General features: G+C 38.2%; 2 protein-coding genes across 2 annotated transcripts; one reads left to right on the plus strand and one right to left on the minus strand.

Moving 5' to 3' along the window:
• Window positions 1–797: 797 nt before the first annotated feature.
• Window positions 798–18,347, minus strand: LOC124237161 (lipoyl synthase, mitochondrial). Its single transcript, XM_046656537.1, has 11 exons — window positions 18,199–18,347; window positions 16,871–17,043; window positions 15,806–15,899; window positions 14,674–14,754; window positions 12,523–12,679; window positions 12,379–12,436; window positions 8,151–8,279; window positions 6,328–6,473; window positions 5,187–5,257; window positions 4,275–4,386; window positions 798–2,061 (listed from the first exon to the last, which is right to left on the minus strand). Exons 1-11 carry the CDS (start codon window positions 18,241–18,243, stop codon window positions 2,009–2,011), a joined length of 1,119 nt encoding a protein of 372 aa, XP_046512493.1. The 5' UTR covers window positions 18,244–18,347; the 3' UTR covers window positions 798–2,008.
• Window positions 18,348–18,416: 69 nt separating this feature from the next.
• RPL9 (ribosomal protein L9) lies at window positions 18,417–22,733 on the plus strand. Its single transcript, XM_046656538.1, has 8 exons — window positions 18,417–18,493; window positions 18,940–18,986; window positions 19,076–19,191; window positions 19,795–19,890; window positions 20,876–21,008; window positions 21,964–22,044; window positions 22,261–22,375; window positions 22,638–22,733. The coding sequence occupies exons 2-7, from the start codon at window positions 18,941–18,943 to the stop codon at window positions 22,365–22,367; spliced, it is 579 nt and encodes a 192-aa protein (XP_046512494.1). The 5' UTR covers window positions 18,417–18,493; window position 18,940; the 3' UTR covers window positions 22,368–22,375; window positions 22,638–22,733.
• Window positions 22,734–25,023: the final 2,290 nt, after the last annotated feature.

Genomic DNA, 25,023 nt, shown 5'->3' on the forward strand with positions numbered 1-25,023 from the left:
GGACACCTCTACGGCACGTGCTCACCACACTCGAGCGCCCAGCAAGACCAGCCACGCGTTCCAGTCACGGTCTGATGGTCAGTTACACAACGACGAGTGAACGAATAACGAACCCAGAAGATACTATTTATTTGTGATTCCACTTTGAAACACACATTTCCTGCTACTCATCTTTCATGCTTTTTGATTAAGTTTAACTGGAGAGTATCTTGAGATTGCAAGATGAGGTGTTCGAAAATTTTTTATAGTTTATTATTAGTTAGCTTTACCAGTCAGGATTTTTCTCAATACTGTGTAACCAAAATCACACAAAGAAATAAGACTGCTGAGGCTGATAAAAGACAGCAAATGTCACCATGACTCCCAATTTCACGTTTGCATCAAACAGCTCCATTTTATCATTCACTATTTTTATACATAGCTGTTACAAATCTGAAACTTTAGGGGCCAGCCCGGTGGCATAGTGGTTAAGTTTGGGGCTCTCTGCTTTGGCAGCCCAGGTTCACGGGTTCAGATCCCAGGCACAGACCTACACCACTCGTCAAGCCATGCTGTGTCGGCAACCCACATACAAAGTAGAAGACTGGCATAGATGTTAGCTCAGGGCCAATCTTCCTCAAGCGAAAAAAGGAAGATGGGCATAGATGTTAGCTCAGCGACAATCTTCCTCAAGCAAAAAGAAGAAGATTGGCAACAGATATCAGCTCAGGGCCAATCCTCCTCATCAAAAAACAAAACAAAACAAAAAACAAAAAACTAAAAAAACTCAAAAAACAAATCTGAAACTTCAACATAAATTTGTGCTAATAAAACACCATTTTAATTATTTTACATTGGGATTCCAGGAAAATTTCATCTCACAAAATGATTCCTCTGCTAAAATGTTTCATTACCATTTGTCTAGACTGTGCAAAATTAGGAAACACCCAGATTACATCACAAAATCAGTGCCTGGAAAGTAATCATTTTTTCCTGTGAAATAATAGATTTTAAGGAGGGTGACTGCCAGAGATGTTTAAATTTAAAGTTGATGAGGTCAATTTTACACAGCAAAATTTATTAGGATCTACAAAGAAAGTCAAAGTACACATGACTTCCCTGAGTTAAATTAAAACGTAACCAATTTTCAAAGTTATGCATTACTTTTATAAAAAATACTAGTTCACATATTTAAAAATTCAAAACAAAATTGGCTATCCACCTTACATATTTTAGAATGTAACTGTCTAAAGACTTCCTTTGTGAGATGCAGTAGAAAGAGAGGATTTGGAGTCAAAAGACGAATTTGAGTTCTAGTACTCAGGAAAGAAACTCCTTCTTCAGGTCATTACTATCATATAATACAACCATCATCTCATCAGAGCGGTGTGAGGAATCAAAGGAATAAATGGTATAGTGCAGTCTATCATAAAACGAGGGTTAATACTGTTCTTAGGTTATATTGCCCTATCTTAGAACATCGTGGTCTTGGTTTCATAGAGGTCCTAAATCAATGCAAAACTATTTTACAGGTCTAAAACAGTCACACCAATGTAAAGAATCAACACTCAAACCCTTAAGCCTTTTAAAATTATTCCAATGATGTTATAGTACCATGTGAAGGTCTCATGCTAAGTATACGTGAACTGATCAGAGTCTCAATCTACACTGACTGTTTCATCACAGTATGACATTTTTCAGAAATGAAATTTGACAGTGATGTACAGGTAACAGGCTTAAAGGATTCTCTAGAAGTTTCAATGTATTTTTTAATTATATTGTTAACAGTAAACTCTTACAAAGGTATTTTGTGATTACACCATAGCAAGCAATTGTTTACTGGAACAAAGAAGATATGCTAAAAGACAAATCAATTACTATAATTAAACATGCACTGTTTATTGACATTTTTCCTAAAACTAAAAGTCTGAGGTATGTCCACTGAAGTCTAGGCATTCTGCCACCACCTCTCTTACCAACTAGAATCAAATTTTAAAAATTCCTCTGATCTTGAATGTCTTATTAAGCATTAGAGGGCTTCTGTTTTTCTTTTAGCCACTAGATTTTTCAGAAAAAATTCACCTATTTAGGAAAAATGAAAACACATTAATATCAATTTAAAGTAAATTCAGAATAATTATGCAAACCTCAGTGTTTCCCATTAAAGACTTTTATATTCATTGGTGTTTCACTCTTCTCAAATCTCAATGGCAATAATTTTCTAACCTCACATATCCCCTATATCTTTTGCCCTTTCCCAACAATAATGATTAGTCATTATTCTTTAAAATTTTTTTTATCACTACAGTCTCTACTATTATTCCTTCTAGTAACTCAATATTACAAACGGTGACCCTACTGTATCGATGGGGCCGCTTCTGTGCATTTACTCCCCTTTATGTGCACTATCCATTCCTCATCACTGACAAAGTATTGCTGTTGGCACAATTCATTTCAGAGAGCAATTCTGCTACATTATTAGCCTGGATCTGATGTTTATAAAAACAGACCTCGTTGCAGTTGAGCAGACACATCCGATGGAATCTCTTTAGTTTATTCCCCTCTAGGGAAGCAAGAGCTCTTCATTTATAACAGGCTTTCTCTCACCCCCCAAGTTGTGCCTGTGCAATAAGTTAGCTGCTTAGAGGGGGCACATTCACCTTTCAGGTCATCAGGGTTCCATTTAGTCTATCACTATTACAGCACAGCTCAATGCGTACTGGCACAGCTCAGCACTGCAGGCCTGATTTTACGAGGAGTCTGATTAACTTCTCTTTGTCATCCTAATATACAAGTAGAACAGCAACGATCATATCTGTACACAATCACCGAGGATCCCCAGACTCATAACCTAGCCAAGTCAGAGAGAGAATAACTCGCGCTGCTCCACAGCTCATCTAAATATGATAGGACGAGAACCAACATTATCAGATCCTAATCCACCATCTGAGCCCAAGGCTCTACACCCCAGAACTCGATCTTTTACTGGTAATTTTAAAAGCATTAAAAAGTTCATAATTTACTTCCTTATAAATGCTAGAAATTTTCCTTAAAAAAACCCCAACAAAATAAAAACTCCTTTCAAACAATATTATTCTACTTTAACCACTCTGGAAGCTGATGCTGGTCCTATCCTTTATATATATATTTTAGCTTGCCACTAGCACTGCTTGAAGAAGAACAAATCACTTGTAATTATTGGATTCCTAGGTCCCCACATCCTGTCAGTCAGTGTTGAATCAAATTCTTGGGTTTTATAACCAGGATAAGTTGTTTTTAGTTCACTACAGTGTCTTCAATTTCTTTAAAAGAATACAATGAATATTACTAAAACTTGAACATTAATTTTTACAAGTAGAATTACACCTAATTTAAACATATGTATGATTTGGACCCCAATATATAACACAGTCATTTAAAAGATCATTAATAGTAATAACATGGTTTAGACAAACAAAAAATAAATAGCTGTTTGACCCACAACTAAAAATACGCAACTACGTACTGGGGGCTTTGGGAGAAAAAGGACAAAAAAAAAAGTTAATAAATAAATAAACAGCTATTTATTCTTCAAAAAATTATAATTGTGAAGTCCAACAGGGAAAACACCATAAACATTTTTTGAACTAAATTCAATCTTCAGATATGTTCTCATAGACCCCCTGATGGTCACTACCACATGACTTTTTATCTCTTGGAAAAGCCTTTTATTTTCATAAGTCAGCTCAAGCTACTGATCAAAGTAAGAGCTGAGAAGGTGAAAAACTGCATTGTAGCTAGTAAAAACACTAAAAATTTCTATAGGGAAAATAATCTTATGGATTTTTTTTCTGTTGCCTCTGGGAGGGAAAACACAAAGATCTTAATGGTATAAACAGCAATGCTGTCAAACAGATACTTTTCAAGGTTCAAACTGATCTCAAATTGGGAGTTTGGAGAGGTAGCTGGCATCACTGTCAAATGAATATACATTTTCCAGAAAACTATGTTACATGCTTGACTGATATTTGTCTTTTCTGAATAACCTACTATTGAAATCCACACACAGAATAAACTGATTACTTCTGCTTTCATCATAGCAGCTAAGCTATAGGGGAGGTGGGAAGGATTCTTTATTTAAGGAATAAAATAGGTTTAAGAGAAATTTTTCCTTAATATGACCCCTATGGAGCAAAGCTCCCAACGATGTTCCAGAAAAAAACATTTTTTCTTTCACAAAAGACAAGCACGGCAATTATAATTTTAATGCGGAAAATTATGGTCTATATAAAACCATCCCCTGCAGTCTAACTTACCTGCTTTATATGAAGAACGCACCAGAGGGCCACTTGCAGTATAATGAAATCCAAGTTCGTTTCCTACTTTTTCCCAGTATTTGAACTTTTCAGGAGTAATGTATTCTTCAACCTAGATTTAAAGAATTCATTCTGATAGATTCTAGAATTTCTCTAAATCATTTTGATTCTATGGAAAATCTATGTCCATGCATTCAGGGTGATTTTCGCTTCATAATTTATTCTGGCACTCCCAGGCTTTCCTTCTCTCCCTTCTCTCTGACTACCTGTCTCCTGGTCACTTATGTGTTGGTCACTCCATCAGAACATAATTACATAGAATTGGAGAGGAGGGGAACCATATCAATTTTGTATTATATTAGCTACTGCAAAGGACAGAGAAAGAAAAGGAGACTACTATAGAGATTACATATCTGTATCATTCCTTTACTGACTGGTAGATACAATCAAGAATTAGTCATGCCTGTAAGATTCTTGAGGATAAAACTGTGTCTTATTCATCTTGTATCTTCTGCTTAGCATTGTGTCTGGCACATGGTCACTACTCAAGAAAAGTTTCTTGAATGAAAGAATATATTCCAATATAGAAATAGGAAGACTGATTTTTCCTTCTTACTTCATCTCTGGTTTTCATGTAACTCCAACAAATCACAAGATCACCCAGTGGGAATGAATGTAATTACCCAACTTTAAAATTTTTTTTCTGTGGGTTCACTTAAGTCATACAATTTTGGGGGCAGCAAATAAGTGCCAGTGTAGCTGCTTTATGCGGATAATAAAACGGAAACTGGAACTGGGACATATACATGGCACATTACACCAAAAAGCCAGCAGCTTCTTAATTTTACCTATAGATAATAAAGATTTAATTTAAATTACCAATAAACATTTGGCAATTCATGGTAGCTGTACCTTAAGATGGCGCCTTGTTGGCTGCATATATTGTCCTAAGGTCAAACAGTCCACATCTGCCTCACGGAGTGCTATAGAAAAAAAGCACACATTGCATTACCAGATGTTTTTACAATGCTAAATTTGTGGATTTAAGCACAATTTTCTGAGCATAATTTTACTTCAGACCAGTGTGAACTTTACGCGGCCTATTATCCCGATGTTGGGGAATGACTATACCTATCCATTCAAAAGTATTTATGTGCCAGGAAATACACTGTGGTTTGGAAACACACAATTAAGGCAGTCATGTGGGGAAAAATATAAGGACAAATAACTCTAATACAGTGGAATAAATGCTAAAATAGGAGTGGAAAGGTATTTAGAGCCAGAGTCTGTTAGGCAGAAAAGATGAAGGGAACAGTATATGACAGGCCTGCGAACATTCATATTACAGTCCAGATATGCCGTCTTCGGCTTTTGCTACATGTACAAGATACGCTCTGCAGGATGTGATTTGATCTCTGCCGTTTCAGAATCTGTCTAGTAAAATGGTATACACTGTGGTAAGGAGCAGCTTTTAATCACTATTTGAACTTATTACTCTTTAAACCAATAAATGACTGCACATAGGCCAAGAATCCTCAGGGAAAATAAAGGCTTTTATATTTTAAGATTTAAAAAGCCCAAGAATCACAAAGCGAATGGGCTTATGGGACTGAGGTTCAGCAAGGTCCAAAGCACATGATGTTATGTGACACTACAAGTAAGCTCTTCCTCAAAGGCCTGGATTCATCTTATTCATCTTCGAATTCTCAGTGCCTGCCAGAGCTCCCAGTACTTGGCTAGCTCTCAAAAACTGTCCAACGACTGACTAAGAAAAGTGGACAAAAATCACGTTTTTACTTGATGAAAGGGTAGGGAATAAAACGGGATAGCAATTTCATATCCTGAGCTTCCTGCACATCATTCCATAAAGTTCTAAGAAAACATACTTCCTTTGCTTTCCATGCTGCTGTTTATAACCACAATACTGTACTTTGTTCTGACTGGCACTTTCACTGAGACCGTGGAGGAATCATACATAACACGGCCTTCAAAGTGGGGTTCCTGCTATTACTCAAATTAAATGGGAAAGAGTTTCATTTTTCAGTTTCTTTACCTTTCATTGTTGCATATACTTGCTCATCACTCTCGCCTAAACCCAACATTATAGACGTTTTAGAAATAACATCAGGCCGAACCTCCTTGGCATGTTTCAGTACACGCAGAGACTGGTCGAAATTGGCCCGGGGATCACGAACTTTCCTTGAAAACAGCAGGGCTGTTGTCAGCAAGAATAACCACAGCTCAACTAAGTACACAGTTATGCAAGCAACTTGAAAGACCAGAAAAGTACATTCTAGACATTATATTACATCATACGGTTCGATGGCAGCATTCGTGCACAAATGTCTGACTGTTACTTTAGGAAAGAAAATAAGGCTTCACTGGGCCGCCTAGCTCTGCTGAGTTTTAAGTCCTTTCATGCCTGGGGCAGTGAAAACTAGAATGGAAGTAATTTAGTTTATGAATTACTCATTAAGAAACTAGAATTCTGAAGCTGAGAATGAGTGATTGTAGGGGTAGTCAAGAGAGAAAGGAAAAAGAGCACAAGTAAGAAAATCTTGATAGCGAACAAAGAAGAAACTGTTTAACCTGAACCCACATTTCAGGTCTGAAACTTTTATGTTCAGTTCTTTTCTAAAGACTAAGCTGCCCTCTGCTGGTGAGTATACAACACTGACATCTCTTAGGTAAAAAAATGCACAATTCTGGAATTTTCACTGGAAAGGATAATGTTTCTTAAGTGAAACCAGGGAAGTTGGCACCCACTGGCGGTGGTATCATGAGATAGGACAGGGTTGGAACAGGCCATGTGCTAGACTTCAACAGGGGCCAAAGCACCGAGGTCATATGGCAACAAGGCCCAAAGGACAGAAAATCACTATGTTAAACCATATGCTAGCATTCATTTGAATTCTAATGCACCTTTATTTTGTATATTGGTTTGCTGCTGTGGTTGTTATTTTTAAATAGGGACCAGCTCACAGGGAAGAGAGAAAACAAATTAATGAATTTAAAAATAACCACAAAATTGATAATACAGGAAAATTACTTTTTGAAAGTATTTCTCCACTGAATTTAAGTTATGCTCCCTGATGTTTAAGTATGATTTAATGGGAATGCTGGTTATTGTTTATCATACTTCTTTCAAGTTCTATGACACAGAATAATGTGTAGAAGCCAATGAAATCACTGCCAAGTACTTTACTAAAATTTATGAAAATGAATTTATTAACCTCACTTGAATCAGGCTAAAACAATTTTCATTTTTCTGAAATATAAATATAGTCATTGATATGGAATAACAATCTTTAATTATTCCTAACTACTAAAATTATTAGGAAGAGTAAAGAAGCATAGTATCTACTTTTTAAAAGAGATTTAAAATACATCTGAATGATACCAGTTTTTCTTTGGCATTACTTATTGCATATATTAGTGCCAAATGCATTTTTAAAAGTCCTGTTTTTAGAATTACAATCAAAGCAACTGCTCTTGTGTAACTTTTTCTTTTTGAAAAATGTTCTTTGAAAAAAAAAAAACTCACCAATACTTGCAATATACTATTAAAAAAAGAAAGAAAAAAATATTATTGTGTGTGTACCAACACATACACACATATAAATATATAAGTATATACACACTTAGATGTCAGTAATCAATGTTACTGGACGGAAATATTATGGGTGATGTTTACACTCTTTTTGTTGGCTATATTTTCTGATTTTTCTGTAATAGACATACGTTGTTTTTGTTTAAAACAGAGAATTCACTTTATAAAAGTCAATTACAAAGTTTTCCCCTGAAAAACCGTGAGAAAACAGTACAGCAGATTCTGACCCTCCAAACTTCCCCACAGTACTCTGTGCATGTAATCACCTCTGTAATTCCGGAACTGTTTCTACGTTATGTGCGTACACATCTAATCCTGACAGAGCAACTTTTTCTATTGCTTTAAGATCTCCTCGGAAATCAGGGGTAAGACATTCCACAAGAATTTCTGGATTCCTAGGGGAAAAAAGATAAGCATCAAACCGAGGAAAATAATCGACATAACTGCTGCTCAAAACAGAAATCGCCAGTACTCATTCAATCTCAGTCTCAACACAGTAATCTTTAGAACCGTGCCAAGAAAAGCACGAACATACAAATGTTTATATATGAGCTGTTAAACGAAAAACACCCCCAAAAAACGCAGAACATCAAATAAGATGTACATGGTGGTTAAAACACACCTGCATGCAAATAATGATCAGAATAAATTTTGAGATTATATAGACTTTTAAATTTCATTGAATAGGTATTACAAAAATAAAATTGTTTTTATAGGAACTAAAATATAAATATTAAAACATTAAATACAAAATAATTTCTTTTTTCTTTAGAAAGTAAATTAGGACATTTCTTATGTGAATACAAATATTATTTGATTGCTTTTAAAATTCAGAGTGCCCTCTTCACTTCCTCCAGGCAAATATTTCACTATTTTCTGAGTTGCTGAGTCATGAGCATTGCTTAAATGAAATACACATTAAACATTAATCTTGTTATTTATATTCTGGGTATATCTATACGTTCAGGCATTAAAAAGTGAACTAGGTCATAGAGCTGTTCCCTTTGACGCCACTTTACAAGACTGGGACAGCTGATAAATTGTTTCACAAACCCAATTGCAAAGTTCCTGGAGCTGTTTCCTGACAGAACAGATGTAGAAAAGACCAAGATACACCCTCTCATGGATATAAGAGATGTTGAAAGAACACATCCTGTAACTCACCGTTTTTTAACTGCGAGTTGAGACTCACCAGTAGCTGTGAAATCAAGTTAGTGGGTTGCAAATAGAATCTCTTTTTAATGAACTATAAAAAAAATAAAATAGAAAATATTGGGGGAATCACTGAAAAAAGATATACTAAGTGTGCCAGGTGCTAGACTAGCTGAGCTGTAGGAGATTAGCATAACTCCTTTTTTATGCTTTTTAAATAGATGGGATTAAAAATACTAATAAAAATGTGTATTATGGGTAAAATTCCCAAGGCATACGAATATGGATAAAATCTATTTCAAGACTTACATATTTTAACAATGTGGGAGCTTATCTCATCTTAACTACTTCTAGATGATGATTTATTCAAAATCAGTGCTAGGAAGACTGCAGTTTATACTTCTTTTAAAAATTACTCAAAGTTTAGAAATCAACTACAAGAAAAAAGCTGGGAAAGGGACAAAGATGTGGAGACTAAACAACATTCTACTGAACAACCAACGGATCACTGGAGAAATCAAAAAATATCTGGAGACAAATGAAAACGAAAACACACCATACCCGCTCATTTGGGATGCAGCAAAAGCAGTCCTAAGAGAGAAACTCATTGCAATACAGGTTCACCATAATAAGAAGAATCTCAAATAAGCAATCTCTACACCTTACACAATTAGAAAAAGAAGAACAAACAAAGCCCAAACTCAGTAGAAGGAGGAAAATAATAAAAATAAGAGCAGAAATCAATGAAATAGAGACTAAAAAACAGTAGACAGGATTAATGAAACTAAGAGCTGGTTCTTTGAGAAGACAAACAAAATTGACAAACCCTTAGCTAGACTCACCAAGATAAAAAGAGAGAAGGCTCAAATAAATAAAATTAGAAATGAAAGAGGAGAAATTACAATTGGATATCACAGAAATACAAAAGACTATACGAGAATACTATGAAAAACTATATGCCAACAAATTGGACAATCTAGAAGAAACGGATAAATTCTTACACTCTTACAAACTCCCAAAACTGAATCAAGAAGAAATAGAGAATCTGAATAGACCCATCACAAGTAAAGAGACTGAAACAGTAATCAAAACCTCCCAAAAAATAAAAGTCCAGGACCAGACGGCCTCCCTTGAGAATTCTACCAAACTTTCAAAGAACGTTTGTTACCTATCCTTCTCAAACTATTCCAAAAAAATTGAGGAAGATGGAACACTTCCCAACACTTTCTACAAGGGCAACATCACCCTGATACCAAAGCTAGACAAGAACAACAGAAAGAAGGAAAATTACAGGCCAATATCACTGATGAACATAAACGCAAAAATCCTCAATAAAATATTAGTAAACTGAATACAACAGATTAAAAAGATCATACACCATGATCGAGTGGGATTTATACAAGGGGCACAGGGATGGCTCAACATCTGCAAATCAATCAATGTGAAACACCACATTAACAAAATGAGAAACAAAACCACATGATCATCTCAACAGATGCAGAGAAAGCATTTGACACGATCCAACAGCCATTTATGATAAAAAAAAAAACTCTCAATAAAACGGGTATAGAAGGAAAGTACCTCAACATAATAAGGGCCATATATGACAAACCCACAGCTACCATCACACTCATCGGGGAAAAACTGAGATCCTCTGATTCACAAAATAAACTCAAAATGGATCAAAGACTTGAAGATAAGACCTGAAACCATAAAACTTCTATAAGAAAATATAGGCAGTACACTCTTTGACATTGGTCTTAAAAAGATCTTTTCAACTATCATGTCTACTCAGACAAGGGAAACAAAAGAAAAAATAAACAAGTGGGACTTCATCAGACTAAAGAGCTTCTGCAAGGTAAGAGAAATCAGGATCAAAACAAACGGACAACCCAACAACTGCGAGAAAATATTTGCAAATCATATATCCACAAGCGGTTAATCTACATAATATATAAAGAACTCACACGAACTACAAAAAAACAAACAACTCAATCAAAAAGTAGGCAGAGGATATGAACAAACATTTCTCCAAAGAAGATATACAGATGGCCAAAACGCACATGAAAAGATGTTCAACATCCCTAATCATCAGGGAAATGCAAATCAAAACTACACTAAGATATCGCCTTACACCCATTAGACTGGCTATAATCGGGCTGGCCCGGTGGCATAGCAGTTAAGTTTGTGCACTCCTCTTTGGTGGCCTGGGGTTCACCGGTTTGATTCCTGGGCATGGACTTATGCACCGCTTATCAAGGCATACTGTGACAGGCATCCCACATATAAAATAGAGGACAGATGGGCACAGATGTTAGCTCAAGGCCAGTCTTCCTCAGCAAAAAGAGGATTAGTGGCAGATGTTAGCTCAGGGCTAATCTTCCTTGAAAAGAAAAAAAATCCAAATAAAGGGATTTTATTAAAAAAAAAAAAAGAATGGCTATAATCACCAAGACAAAAAATAACAAATGTCGGAGAGGGTGGGGAGAAAAGGAAACTCTCATATACTGCTGGTGGGAATACAAACTGGTGCAGCCACTATGGAACAGTATGGAGATTTCTAAAAAAATTTTTAAAAATAGAAATACCATTTGACCCAGCTATTCCACTACTGGGTATTTATCCAAAGAACTTGAAATCAACAATTCAAAGAGACTTGTGCACCCCTATGTTCATTTCAGCATATTCACAATACCCAAGATGTGGAAGTGCCCATCAACTGATTGGATAAAGAAGATGTGGTATATTTATACAATGGAATACAACTAGGCCATTAAAAAGACAAAACAGTCCCATTTGTAACAACATCGACGGACCCTGAAGGTATTATGCTAAGCGGAGTAAGACAAAGACAAACACCATATGATTTCACTCATATGTGGAAGATAAACACAGACAAAGAGAACTGTTTAGTGGTTTCCAGGGGGAAGGGAATTGGGGTGTGGGCACAAAGGGTGAAGGGGAGCACTTGTATGGTGACTGGCAAATAATGATGTACAACTGAAATTTCACAATGTTGTGAACTATCATAACTTCAATTTAAAAAAAAATTACTCAACGTTTGGACTAACACTCAAATATGAAGAAGGGGTTCTATGGACTAAAGGTCCATGGATAAGTTTGTGCCTCTGAATGCCTGAAATTTCTGAAAATATGTATTTGTATGTTCAAGTATGGTTTTTCTGGAGAAAAGATCACATAACTCCCAGCAGATTATCAGAAGAGTTTATAACCCCCAAAAGGTTAATAACCACTGCTTTAAGGTAAAGATCCTAAATAAACTGAATTTATATGGGCCAAAAAAAGTCCTTAAATTACACAAGCAAACGGAAAAACAAGTACCTTTCCTTTAAGTATGATACAGTCTTTGCAAAGTGCTCAGCTCCTCCATCAGGCATATCTAGAAACAAAAGAGTCCACTAATCAAGATGATATCACAACTTAGTAAGAGCCAATTTCTGGAAGAGGCAATGATGACACACTAACCATCTCGATCCACAGACGTCAGGACAACATAATCCAGACCCCACTCTGCAATTGCCTTTGCAGTATTGTAGGGCTCATTGGCATCCACTGGAGGTGGATTCCTTGCAGTTTTAACAGAACAAAATCTGCAACCTCTCGTACATGTGTCACCCATCAACTAGAATAGAGACATTACAATTTAAATCAAATAGACAGATGACACTCAAAAATTTAATTTTGGGAGAATAAAGATGCAAAGAATGAATACAGTTTGATTCTATTTATAAGAAATTTGAAACATTCAAAGCCAAACAATTTATTTACGGAATTCAAATATGTGTGGTAAAACTAGAAAAAGAGGGAAACAAGCTCAGAATCAATAGTAGCGTTAAGGGAAAAAGAAAGGGGAGGGGATTAGGAAGGAATGCACAGGGGGGTTCAAAGATAATGCTACTATTCTACTCTCAAGCTAGAGGTGAGGATCAGCGTGGTTGTTATATTGGTATTCTTTTAACTTACACATAAAGATTCTTTTTTATCTATTTAATATTAATAAAAATGATTTTAAAAGAAAATATTCAATTAACATATCAATATGCAGGTCTCTGTGGGAGTTAGAAAGCAGAGCTCCTTCTCGTTTAATAGATGAAACAGAAAACACATAAAAAGTCAATAATCTTGGGGGCCGGCTCTGCATTGGCGGCCCAGGGTTTTGCAGGTTCGGATCCCGGGCAGAGACATGGGACCACTCATCAAGCCATGCTGAGGCGGCATCCCACATGCCACAACTAGAAGGACTCACAACCAAAAATATACAACTCTATACCGGGGGGCTTTGGGGCGAAAAAGGAAAAATTAAATCTTAAAAAAAAAAAGTTAATAATCTGCTTCCTGTGGGTACTGCCATTTCCCCAGGACTCTGCTTCTGCTGCCACAGGTCACCACCATGTTCTGCCCCCTGCCAAGCACAGCCACTGCAGATGTTCTGGGGCCACTGGGAGTTTCAAAGCCCCACAGCAGGGTTTTGACTTGGGGGAGAAAGCTCCTCTTCCCCTTTATGTTTAACTCTCTCAGAGGAGACCCACAGCAATGGTGCTTAGGCCCAACATCTCATGAACTTTTACTGAAACAATGAACTCTCCCCAGGAACCAGTTAGGAGTCAATAGTGGGGAAAAGGTTTCAAGGGATGAAACCAGAGATTTCTATCATGGAGTATTCAGAATCACTCCTTCCTTTAAGAACTGAGGTTGCACAACTTGGATAAGCTCCCTGGCCAGCTCTGTATTATTCCAGAAGGAGCTCTATCTTACAAGAATCCTCAGTCCCTCCTATAAATACTGCAGTCTCCTCGTCCCACAACTCAAGTTCATCAGACATTCCCAGACAAGTACAAACTTTTAGTTGCACACAATTTAGGTTTAACCTCAATAACTCAACCTCAAACCCCTCTGGATAAACATGGTACACTGCGTTGTTAATCCCAATTCTTACTCCATCATATTAAGATTATACATCTCATCCTAGGCCAGGTAACTTGCAAGGTCCTCCCACTGAGGGAGGAGTCTATGTCTCTGCTCCCATTGATGTTTCGCTTGGCCATGTGACTGACTTTGGCCAAAAGAATGACAGCAGGCTTGACCAAGGAGAAGCCTCAAACGTGCATGCATGGTTGGCTTGCCCTCTTGTGCCCCTATCCTCCTCTATCATAAGAACACACCTTGGAGAGCTGCTGGACCACGGAGAACAAAGCTCTGTAGAGCAGACCCGAGCCCAACCTACCTCCTGGAGTCCAGCTTAGCCCAGTTGAGATCAGCTGAACTCCAGTTAACTGAAAGACCCATGACAGAGAAGAATAAATGCTTGTTGTTTCAGGGTACAAAGAAGTTAAGCAATCATGAATAACATTTCCAAAAATTAACAGAAGAGATATCTCAAGGCAACACATGAATAGCTGTCAGATAAATGGAAGAATCAATAACAGATTTATTCAGAGAAGGGTGAGATTGTAACAGGCTGGATTATTCTGTCAGGCTTTTTCTCACATTTCTCATACACTCGTATGTACCAAAAATTCTGATCCAAGATTCATAGTGCACATTTTTAGGATAAAGATATAAAATATCTCCTTTCAGTTTCTAGACTAAAACTTCAGAGTTTGAGGCTGGCCTTACCATGATTGTGGCAGTGGCAGTGGCATATTCTCCACCTCCCCAACACTCTCCAATATTGGGACATCGAGCTTCTTCACACACCTGTGAGTAAAAGGTAAGTGAATACAATCAAATTGAAAATATGTACTAATTGAACAAATTAGCAATCAGGCATTTTACACTGTCCATTCTTTATAACATATTTATGAAAAAATTTACTATTCAAAAATGCTGTTAAACTGCCAAACTGTATATATATTAGGATCCCATTTTTATATTAAAAACTACATGAATGGGGCCAGCCCCAGTGGGCTAGTAGCTACATTCAGCACACTCCACTTCAGTGGCCCAGGTTCAGTTCCTGGGCACAGACCTACACCACTCTGTTAGCAGCCATGCTGTGCTGGTGGCCCACATACTAAAAAATAGAGAAAGATTGGTGCAGATGTTACTTCAGGGAGAATCTTCCTCAGCAAAAAAAAAAAGAAAGAAAGAAAGAAAGAAAAAAACTACATAAATGTATATATTTTATATGTGCAAAGAAAAAGGTCTGGAAGGATACATATTGAACTGTTAAAGTGGTGTAGTTAACATTTGGGATTGTGTGCATGTTTCACATTTAATACTATAGTCACATTGCATAATGACATGTCAGTCAATGACAGAGTGCATATACAACAGTGGTCCCATAAGATTAGTGCCATATAGCCTAAGTGTGTAGTAGGCTATACCGTCTAGGTTTGTGTAAGTGCACTCTATGATGTTTGCACAACAACGAAATCATCTAACGATGTATTTCTCAATACATATCCCCATTAGTAAGCAACACATGACTGTGTACTCTTTCCAACAAGCATGGACTTAATTTGTAATATAAAACAAACAAAAAAACCATCATTTCCTAAGTTGAAGAAAGAAAATCTTTGTTTTTTGCACTATTAAATGAGAGGTCAAGAAATACAATTACTTTCTGTTTCTTTTGCAGGGAAAATTATTTTTAAATATATTTCCATTATGGACAGTAATGCATCCTAAACATCTTTACTGACTTTCCTTGCTGTTATTGATATGCATTCTATTAATTTTTAAGTTGCAGATATGTAGGAATGTTATACCTTTTGGTCAAGAGGGACAGTTAACACTGACAACTTACTGTATGGAGATTTAAATTCCGCAATGTATTTTTCAGTCTATTGTAATTTTTCCCCATGGGAATCTCTGTCTTTAGCCATGGAGGTAGTCTTAACCTGAGGAAAGCCAAACACATCCATTAACAAATATGTTCCCATAGAATCACACAACTTCGAAGTTGCTTTGCTCTATTACAATTCCTAGTTTTTTCCCTACAATCCTGGATTAACTCTTATAGTTTCTGCCACAGGACTAAGAACAGAGAATCAAATTTAGGCTTGTTCAAACCACTTTATAAAACATCAATAATTGTGTCTAACAGGGCAACATCCTCATGTCTACCTTTTGCAAAGGCACTGAGTAAGAGTATCTTAATAAAAGAATGAGGAAGATTTTGAACATTTCATTCGTAACGAATAACACTGACGAAAAGTTCTACGTTTGTTCAGAGTAGGGAGAGATCCCACAAGTGTACTTTCTGCTCTACATTCTAGAGTTTATGATGGTTATTCAATGGAAAAAGTCTAAAATGTGGAGTGAAGACCATGTACCCTCAGGTTCCCCTTGACTTCCATCTACTGGTGATCAGAAGTCGTTGGGTAAAGTATCCGGCAAAGCAATCTGCCCTCTGCATGAAATGCCCTCACCATTCTTTTAAATGAAGGCAAAGGATCCAAAGGTCATATGTCTACTGACTAGGAGAAGCAACAAGTTTAGATCATCAACACGCAGTAACAATGAAAACTTTATCAAGGTCTAATAAACTAGTAGCAAGGTGATAACCTTCACTCTGAAGAAATTTGATGCTAGATAGAAAATAGGAGATGGTTAACAAACAAACAAACAAACAAAAAAGAGGAGATGGTTAAGTCCTAGGAAGGTTGAAGAAAAACTGTCAAAGGGCACAGACAAAACGATTCCAACAATTTCACCTACTTACCTGTTCTATGTCTGTTATTGCTTCTTTCTAATGATTTTAAGCTAAATTTAACAAGTCATTAAAAATATTCTCTAGGGCTTGCTTATATCTGCAAATAATGCATGATGAAGGAATGAGACGTTGAAATTATCTCAAAATTTCAATTACCTTTCTCCTTTCTGGCGTTTTAAGTTTCCTTTATATTCATCCCAGGTGTTCTTGTCTGCAAGATCACCAGATACAAAATCCTGAAGTTCTGGTCCATTCTGTAAAAATTTCTTTTTTTTATCTGGCAAGGAACTTATTGCTTGGACTGGACCGCATAAATATTTTCCAAATACCTAAAGAAAGATTCATTATGACATTTATCTAAGGAGGGTTGGAATAATTTAGTTTTAACCTATTTTGATACCTAACAGGAAGGGTAAAGACAGAGAACTGACTCAGAAATTATGTCAAACTATTTACAAAATGGGTCGGAGCTTAGAATCTAAGATTAAAGATGACTCAAGAACAAACCAAACCTAAAAGAGAATGGGGGTTAATCATTTACTACTAGATTTAGAATAGATTTAAAAACCTTTAGAACTGGCTAATATGTCACACTGTCCCATAACCCACTTAACAAGTACTAAAAGCCTGTCTTTCATCAAGTTTAAACTGCAATAACTGGAGAAGATGCCACAGCTTTGAATTTTCTATCCCCGACCTGAGCCAAAGACGTTTAACAGGAAATTTGCAATAAACCTCTCTGTACTTTGGGCTTTGGATAAGCACAGGTGTTAAACCGTAGAGGTAATGGTTCAGTGGGTTTCGCAAAACTGGAAGGAGGGAAACCAAACCTAATGTTTTAATTTTCTAGGTTACATTCTGTGTTTGAACATAGCAGTCACTCAGCATACAGTTGTTGACCATAATAAACCATTGGCCTCTAGATCTGTACACAAAAGATAGCTGAAACACTAAAATTCACTAGTCAGTACATGTAACGCAACAGAACCTTCAACAATTCAAAAACCGTGCCTTTGAGGGAGCTGCACGATAGCTACTGCATTTGTTCACGTCTCCCGCTTAAAGCCTAGAGCGCAGGGTTGTGTACTTAGCAGCCAGAGCGGTGTCTAGCACACAGTAAGAGCCCAACACAAAGCAGTAATTTGGGGTGCCCATCGCAATTCTCCAAAAAAAAATACAGGATACAAATCACTCTGAACATCCGAAAAAAAAAACTAAAGAGAAAAATAAAAGAGAAAAAAAAATCACTCTGAGCAGCAGGAAAAAAGCTCTCAGCGCCGGAGAGAAACCTACAAACAAACCAATACCAAAGACTCTACCTCATGAGGGTGTCGGGAGAATTAAATGAGATCCTACATGAAAAAAGATCAGAGCAGTGCCTGGCTAGAGGTATACGCTCAGCAAGTATGGGCCTTATTATTGGGCGCTCTGAGGAATGGGAGCCCGCCACCCCACACCCGCACCCTGCTCGCCCCGCCGCTCACCCAGGGCCCCAAGGTGCGGGCGGGTCCCCCGCAGCGTAGAGACATCCCCCTCTTTTTTTTTTCCTAGCAAGGTCGAGGCATCACTAACTCCCAGGAAAAGACACGTGAACAAACCGTCGCTCTGTTTATGACGGACCACGTGAGCCACCATTGACCCGGTGGAAGTTGAGCTGCTCCGCGATTGGCTGCTTTACCCTAGTGGCGTCGCGCCCTCATGACGCCATGCGCAGGGCTTTTTCCGGCTACAAGAACGTGATGACGAAAAACGTTCTCTCTTTGCCGCGTCTACTGCGAGGTGAGGATGTGTGTACTCTCGGTGGGCGCTGGGAATCTGAAGCCATCGGCTCTGGGAAAGAGAGCGGTGCGAGTCTAGCGCTCGGATCCTTTATTCTGGTTGTCACCCCGCGCGGGGAGCGCCGTCTGGATCTGGCAGCGCTGGGATTCGAGCCCTGGTCTGGGCTTTTAGGCCTACCCCCGCCCCTCAGCCTTGCCGGGATGGCGCCGCCCTAATAGGGCTCCCAGGGTTGCGCTGAGCGCGTTCGCCCACCGGGCCTCATGACACCGTGAGGGAGCTGCTCCTCCCGGGCCGGGACGCGCCGGGGGCCGCTCTCCGTGTTGGCCCTCCTGCCTCCTCCCCGGGATTCCTGCTGCCGGGCCGGTAGGAGTGGCGCTCTGTGCAGGGCCGTTTGGTCGAAAACAGGTCCTGCGCTGGCCCGCTTACCCCAGGTGTTTGTGTTTCAGAATGAAGACCATTCTCAGCAATCAGACCGTCGACATTCCGGAAAATGGTACGAGACTCGATGTTTGCCTTTTCCTTACGTCTTTCCTGCCTTCCGTGTGCTTTGTTCCGAGGCCTCACGAATACGTTCTCTCCTAGTCGACATCACTTTGAAGGGACGCACAGTTATTGTGAAGGGCCCCAGGGGAACCCTCCGGAGGGACTTCAATCACATCAACGTGGAACTCAGTCTCCTTGGCAAGAAGAAGAAGAGGGTGAGGAGCTTTTTTTTTTTTTTTTTTATCTCTCGGTTGATTGGAAGGCGATGGCTTAAGAGCATTGAATGTGGTTGCTTTAAAAATTATAGAAACGAGGTTCAGTGTTTCAGCTTAAAGTTGAGTGTCCAAAATTGTAGTTAGTTTCAGGGTATTGTTTTAGCGAAGTTGGAAAACCAAATTCCGAATCCAGTGGCTTGTCGAGCTCAGTACTAGTAGTCCTCATCAGTGGCGGGTCTCAATACTGTCACAAGTTGGGTTTACTTTTCTCGTGGTTGTCAGAATCTTGGGAACCGGGCAGTTGGTCTTTTAAACCTGATATTTTAGATTTCCGGAAGTGAAGTTTGATGCAGCTTGTACAGAAACGGTGTTTCTGGGTTGTCATTCCATTGTGAAATTGTGCACCTGTGATGTACAGTAATAGAAATGTTAGTTAATCTTTGAGAACTTTATATCCGGTGGCTTGCATTTTTCCAGTTGAAAATTGTATGTTTTAATCAGGGTTAATGCTAGACTCCAGAGTAATTCTGTAAATAAATGAACTGTGTTCTTCCAAGCCTGCTTATTACTGGAAAGAGTTCTAAAGTTTTTGTTGTGCTGCAGCTCCGAGTTGACAAATGGTGGGGAAACAGAAAGGAGCTGGCTACCGTCCGCACGATCTGTAGTCACGTCCAGAACATGATCAAGGGTGTTACGCTGGTAAGCGGTCGTCAGACTTCTTGGTTGCGGGAGGGGAGGTTTCTCAGCTGTATTTTATGTATTCGACATAAAGGTCTACTGCAGAGAGTAGATTATGCATGTAATTTAGTGAGATACTTGAGTTCTAGAACTTAGAAAAAGGGGATTGTGGCAAGTGTGTTTAATGGCATCCCTGGGTCTTTAGGATAAAGTGGTAAATGTGAGTAAAGACCAGAGGGTCTTAAAGGCTGATGTGTTTTCACACAAAGTAAGATTCACACCTCAAAGGTGTGTTTTTAGTAGAAAATGTGGCACATAGGGTAGGCCCTGACTTGTTGTTATGCCTCTCGCCACCAGGGCCCTTGGAGGGGTAGAAAAAACGTGGATCTAATTTCTGAGCTCCTTGTCCATTTCCCTAAAGCTTATTTGGTGTCACTGTTCTCTTTCCAAACCCCTCCCCCCAGCTTTTAAGATAAAGTTCGTGCTGCTGTCTCGCTGAAATGCTTTTCTTTGCATTAAAACTCAGCCCTTCCAGAGTGCATCTGTTCATGGCACCCTGTACTTGACTCCATTGTAAGCCTATCCGGGCGTGGTTCCCGTTCACCCTTGTTCCCAGGCTCAGTTCCTGGAGGGCGGGGGGCCTGTCCTGATAGCCTCAGTTCTTGCCATCTGGTGTAACTCAGTAAATGATAGCTTAATGTGCAAGATGGAAGACAGACTTTAGGGTCTCATTAAAAGAAGCTAGTATTGTTTACTGTGGGCATAGGAGGTAGTAAAATAAATGCTGTCTTAAGGAGCTTCTCAGTCCACTGAGGAGAGACAGAAACAAGTGTTTGTGTATAAAATCTTTGTAAGGCTTGGTACGGGTGACAGTTGGCCCAAAACCTTGACAAGGAGTGCTGTGTGAGGACTGTTTTAGTTTTAAATAAGTATAATGTAAGTACCGTACAAAATTTGGGTTTTTCAAATTTCTCAGCATCTCTAATAGTTTGTTTATTTAACATAGGGCTTCCGTTACAAGATGAGGTCTGTGTACGCTCACTTCCCCATCAACGTCGTCATTCAGGAGAATGGTTCTCTTGTTGAAATCCGAAATTTCTTGGGTGAAAAATACATCCGCAGGGTTAGGATGAGGCCAGGTATGTGCATACTTTGGGATATGATTCAGAAATTTTTCTTTATACTTGTGAAACCTGGTTTTTTGGGTTGGCTATAAATGAAACTAGATGTGTTTCATAATTGTCCATTTTGATTATGCTTGTAGTAACTCTTGTTGCTAGCTAAGGTTTTACATGATATTTATACCAATTGCACTTCCTAAAGGCTTATATGTTGGGGTAGTTTACAGGGCATGGTGGCTGTTTAATTAGCTTTGCAAGCTGAAATCCTTAAAAAAAAGACCATTTGAATGGTGATTAATAGCATAGACTCTGCCTAGGTTCAGATCTCAGCTTTCACAATCAACCTTGAGCGGATTGTCTCTATGTAGCTCATTTACTCATCTGTAAGATTGGGAATACCTTATTTAACTCATTAAATGAGTTAAAATTGAAAATGCACTTAGAGTTCTTGCCTGATCGAAAGTAAACGGTGAAATGTTAGAAAATTTTAAAGCCTAGTGCTCTGTTGATGCTTTTTGATTCTGTTGGGGTGGGGAGGATTGGGAAGAACGGATTCTTAGTACCAGTTTCATGGGCTCTGCAAGAGTATTATATTAGTATGGTCAGCAACATTTAATGAGAACCCTTCTTAAAAAATAAACTTTTAAGGGATACCAAATATGTGTGGTAGAAATAAGACTTCATACAAATCTTTGTACAGCTGAAATCCCACTAGCTGAATACCATTTTCTCATACTCATTTGAACCACAGAAAGAGTCTGACCACTCTGGGACAGATTCATTCAAGCAGGGACATGAGACTTTGGCCCAGATAAGTCAGCTCCTGTAGAACCGAAATCTCAAGTTTCATTTGGTGTGTAGAATTTTAAATGGAATAAATTGCTACTTAATTTAAATACTTTTAAATTAAATATTTCTTAGACAGATTGGATTTTTTGTTGACACTATATGCAAATGCTCTCTTCCCTTTTAGGCGTTGCTTGTTCAGTATCTCAAGCCCAGAAAGATGAGTTAATTCTTGAAGGAAATGACATTGAACTTGTATCAAATTCAGGTTCGTGTGTTTACTATGCCTAAATGTGCCTACAAAATTTTATCTAAATCTTGTAGTTGAATACATGATTATTCTCTTCAGTTGATGAGCTTTTTTAATTGTAGAAATTAAGTAAAAAGCTATCCCAAAGATAGTCAGATTTTAAGCATAGCATATAATAAAGCACTTTGTTAAGATGGTTTGATTGGTAAAGTAATTGTCTGTTTCTCTCTACAGCTGCTTTGATTCAGCAAGCCACAACAGTTAAAAACAAGGATATCAGAAAATTTTTGGATGGTATCTATGTTTCTGAAAAAGGAACAGTTCAGCAGGCTGATGAATAAGATGTAAGGTAGGTTGTTGTGAGTTTTATTACTGCTGTAATTGGAGGTCTTAATTTACTAAGACTTCAACTGGAGTTGTAGTAATGGGAGAAAATGGTGAGTTGAATTCTGGAACTCAGTAAATTTGGCAGAATAAGATGGAATTACACACGTCTTTGTTATGGACCCATAAGTCTTAATCATAAAGTATGTTTTAGATTGTTGAGCGTAAAACTTTTCTGGGCAAAGGTGTTGATAGAGATTTACAGACATTTTCATTTCTTTCTACAGTTGTCCAGCTACAGAAACAGCAAGATGCCGGATGATTCCTGAGACTTATTTGTGATATTTTAAAAGATGCAATAAAAGCTGTGTATTGATTTGGGACTTTTTCTTAAACTGAATTCTTTCTAACTATTTGGCAAGTAAACAGTTAAGAAATAAATTCTGGTGTGTTAAGAACAATAATGGAAGCAATGGAACAGGAGTTTTTTCTAGTAAGACTTCATGGGAGAAGACTTGAAGTATCAAGGGTGTTTCAGGCAAGAGCAGTATGGTACCCATGAAAGGCAACAGCACTATAGGCTATTCATCATTGGATATAGAACTTTAGGGAGTGTCCAAAGGTATCTATAATTTTGCAGAGTCAGGAATTTGAGTATTTGTGAGGCAAGTGTGCCTGAGTCACTTGTTTGTATATGAGTAACTTTGTGAAAAAGTGCCTGAAAAGTGGAACAGAGATAACAGTTTTAGTAAAAGTTGGAAGATGAAATTAATTTGTGTTTATGATGAACATGTTTGCTGGGGGCCAAGGTCCTCTCAGTCTTATCCTTTATCCTACCTCAGCCACTTACTCTCATATCCGAGTCCTTGGTATTTTAAAAAACTGATAGACCTCCCGTAACCTCTTAATTCCGTGCATCACATTCTCCATATGCTGCCACACTGGCTACCCTTTAACTCACCCAGGTTGCTCCCACACCTCCTCTTAACAGTCTTCCCCATCTCATTTGACGGAAACTCCAGCCTTCCAATTTCTCGGGCAAACAGAACATTCAACCTTGGTTTCCCTTACACTACACTTCCAATACATCAGAAAAGTCTGGGCTCTGCCTTCAAAGTAAGATGTTCAAAGATTTTAATAGAAAAATTAAGCAAAAAATAAGAGCCTTTGGAATGTATGGATCTTACTGAGATTTTGATTTAAATGAATGAACTGGGTTTTTTTATATTAAGGAGTTAATCTTGGATGATAATGGGGTTAAGTTTTGAAGAAATGGATGAAATCATCTAGGATTTACTTTAAAATATCTGAGATGGGGTTAGGGTAGGCGTTGGATGGGGTTCTAGGTGAAACAGCTTACTTGTTGAAGCTGAGCAATGGTGATTCATTATGCTATTCCTACTTAAAAATTTTGAAATTTTTTATAATGTAGAAAATAAAAAAACCTGTGTATTTCACCTGTTACTGTAACAGCCTTTTAACTGGTCACCTTTGCTCCTCCCCCATCTGTTTTCAGCAGCAGCCAGAATGCTGCTTTCAAACTCAACTCTCTCTTAACCTTTCTGACTACACTGTGACCCTCCTGTCCCTCAACACCGCTGCTTTAAAGCCTTCAAGTTGCCCGCCCTTTGGAGTGGCAACTTCAAGTCTATAGTCAAACATTTTCAGTGAAACCTACCTTGACCACCCTATTAATTGTGCTCCCTCCACACCCCCATTATAGCATACCCTTACCCCTGCTCTGCTTGTTTTTGTCCATGGCATAATATTTATTGTTTACTTTGTTGTGTACTGATTGTATGCTTTTTCTTTTCCTGCTAGAGTAACCTTCATGAGGATGCAATCTTTTCTACACTGGGATGTTCCAAGTACCTGGAGCAGTTCTTGGTACATGGCCATTTGCTGGGTGACTGGTACCCAGACTGCCAGGGAGATTCAAGTTAGAAAGACTTAGACAGTAATAACAATGGGACTAGAAAGGAGATGTTTTGGGAGTTATTGACAGGATTTCAAACTGAATTTGAGAGTTGTGGAAGAAGAGTCCAAGGGGCAATATTACAAAAGGATAGAAGTATTAATATTGAGAGCATCAAGTATATATAGGCAGTAGTAGCGGCTGTAGGAGTAAACGTAATCTCTCCAAGAGTGAAGACGCCCAATATGCTGGGTGAGACCTTCACAGGATAACTGGGAGGCTGGTTGTAGCTAAGGAGTGATTTCTATGTAATAACTTGGATGTGGAAAATAAAAGTCCTGCTCTTCCAGGGAAGTCTTCCATGTCTTCTGTGTCTACTATGGATAAGCACTTGTGTGTTATTTTCCCAACTGAGGTGCAGGTGTCAGTGTCATTTTATAATGAGAAAACATACATAGAAGTAAGTTACCAGTTGTCGCAGCTTGGGAGGCTGAGGGGGGCAGGGTTGGGACAGAACCCAGCTGGAATACCAAACCCATCCATATTCCACGGTGCTTAGAATTGATCAGCTTGTTAGTTGAATATAAATAATCAGCATAAACCAGTTTATTTGGAATAAATTACATTAGTAATTAAACATTTAGTCACAATGTACTGACCTCATTTTCTAGAGGCTCTTTAAACATGATAGTTAATGTAATATTTCCATAAATATGAAAGACTTACTAGTGATAGTTATATTGAATACACAACGTAAC

Source organism: Equus quagga, chromosome 3, assembly GCF_021613505.1.
Source record: "Equus quagga isolate Etosha38 chromosome 3, UCLA_HA_Equagga_1.0, whole genome shotgun sequence".
NCBI lineage: Eukaryota > Metazoa > Chordata > Mammalia > Perissodactyla > Equidae > Equus > Equus quagga.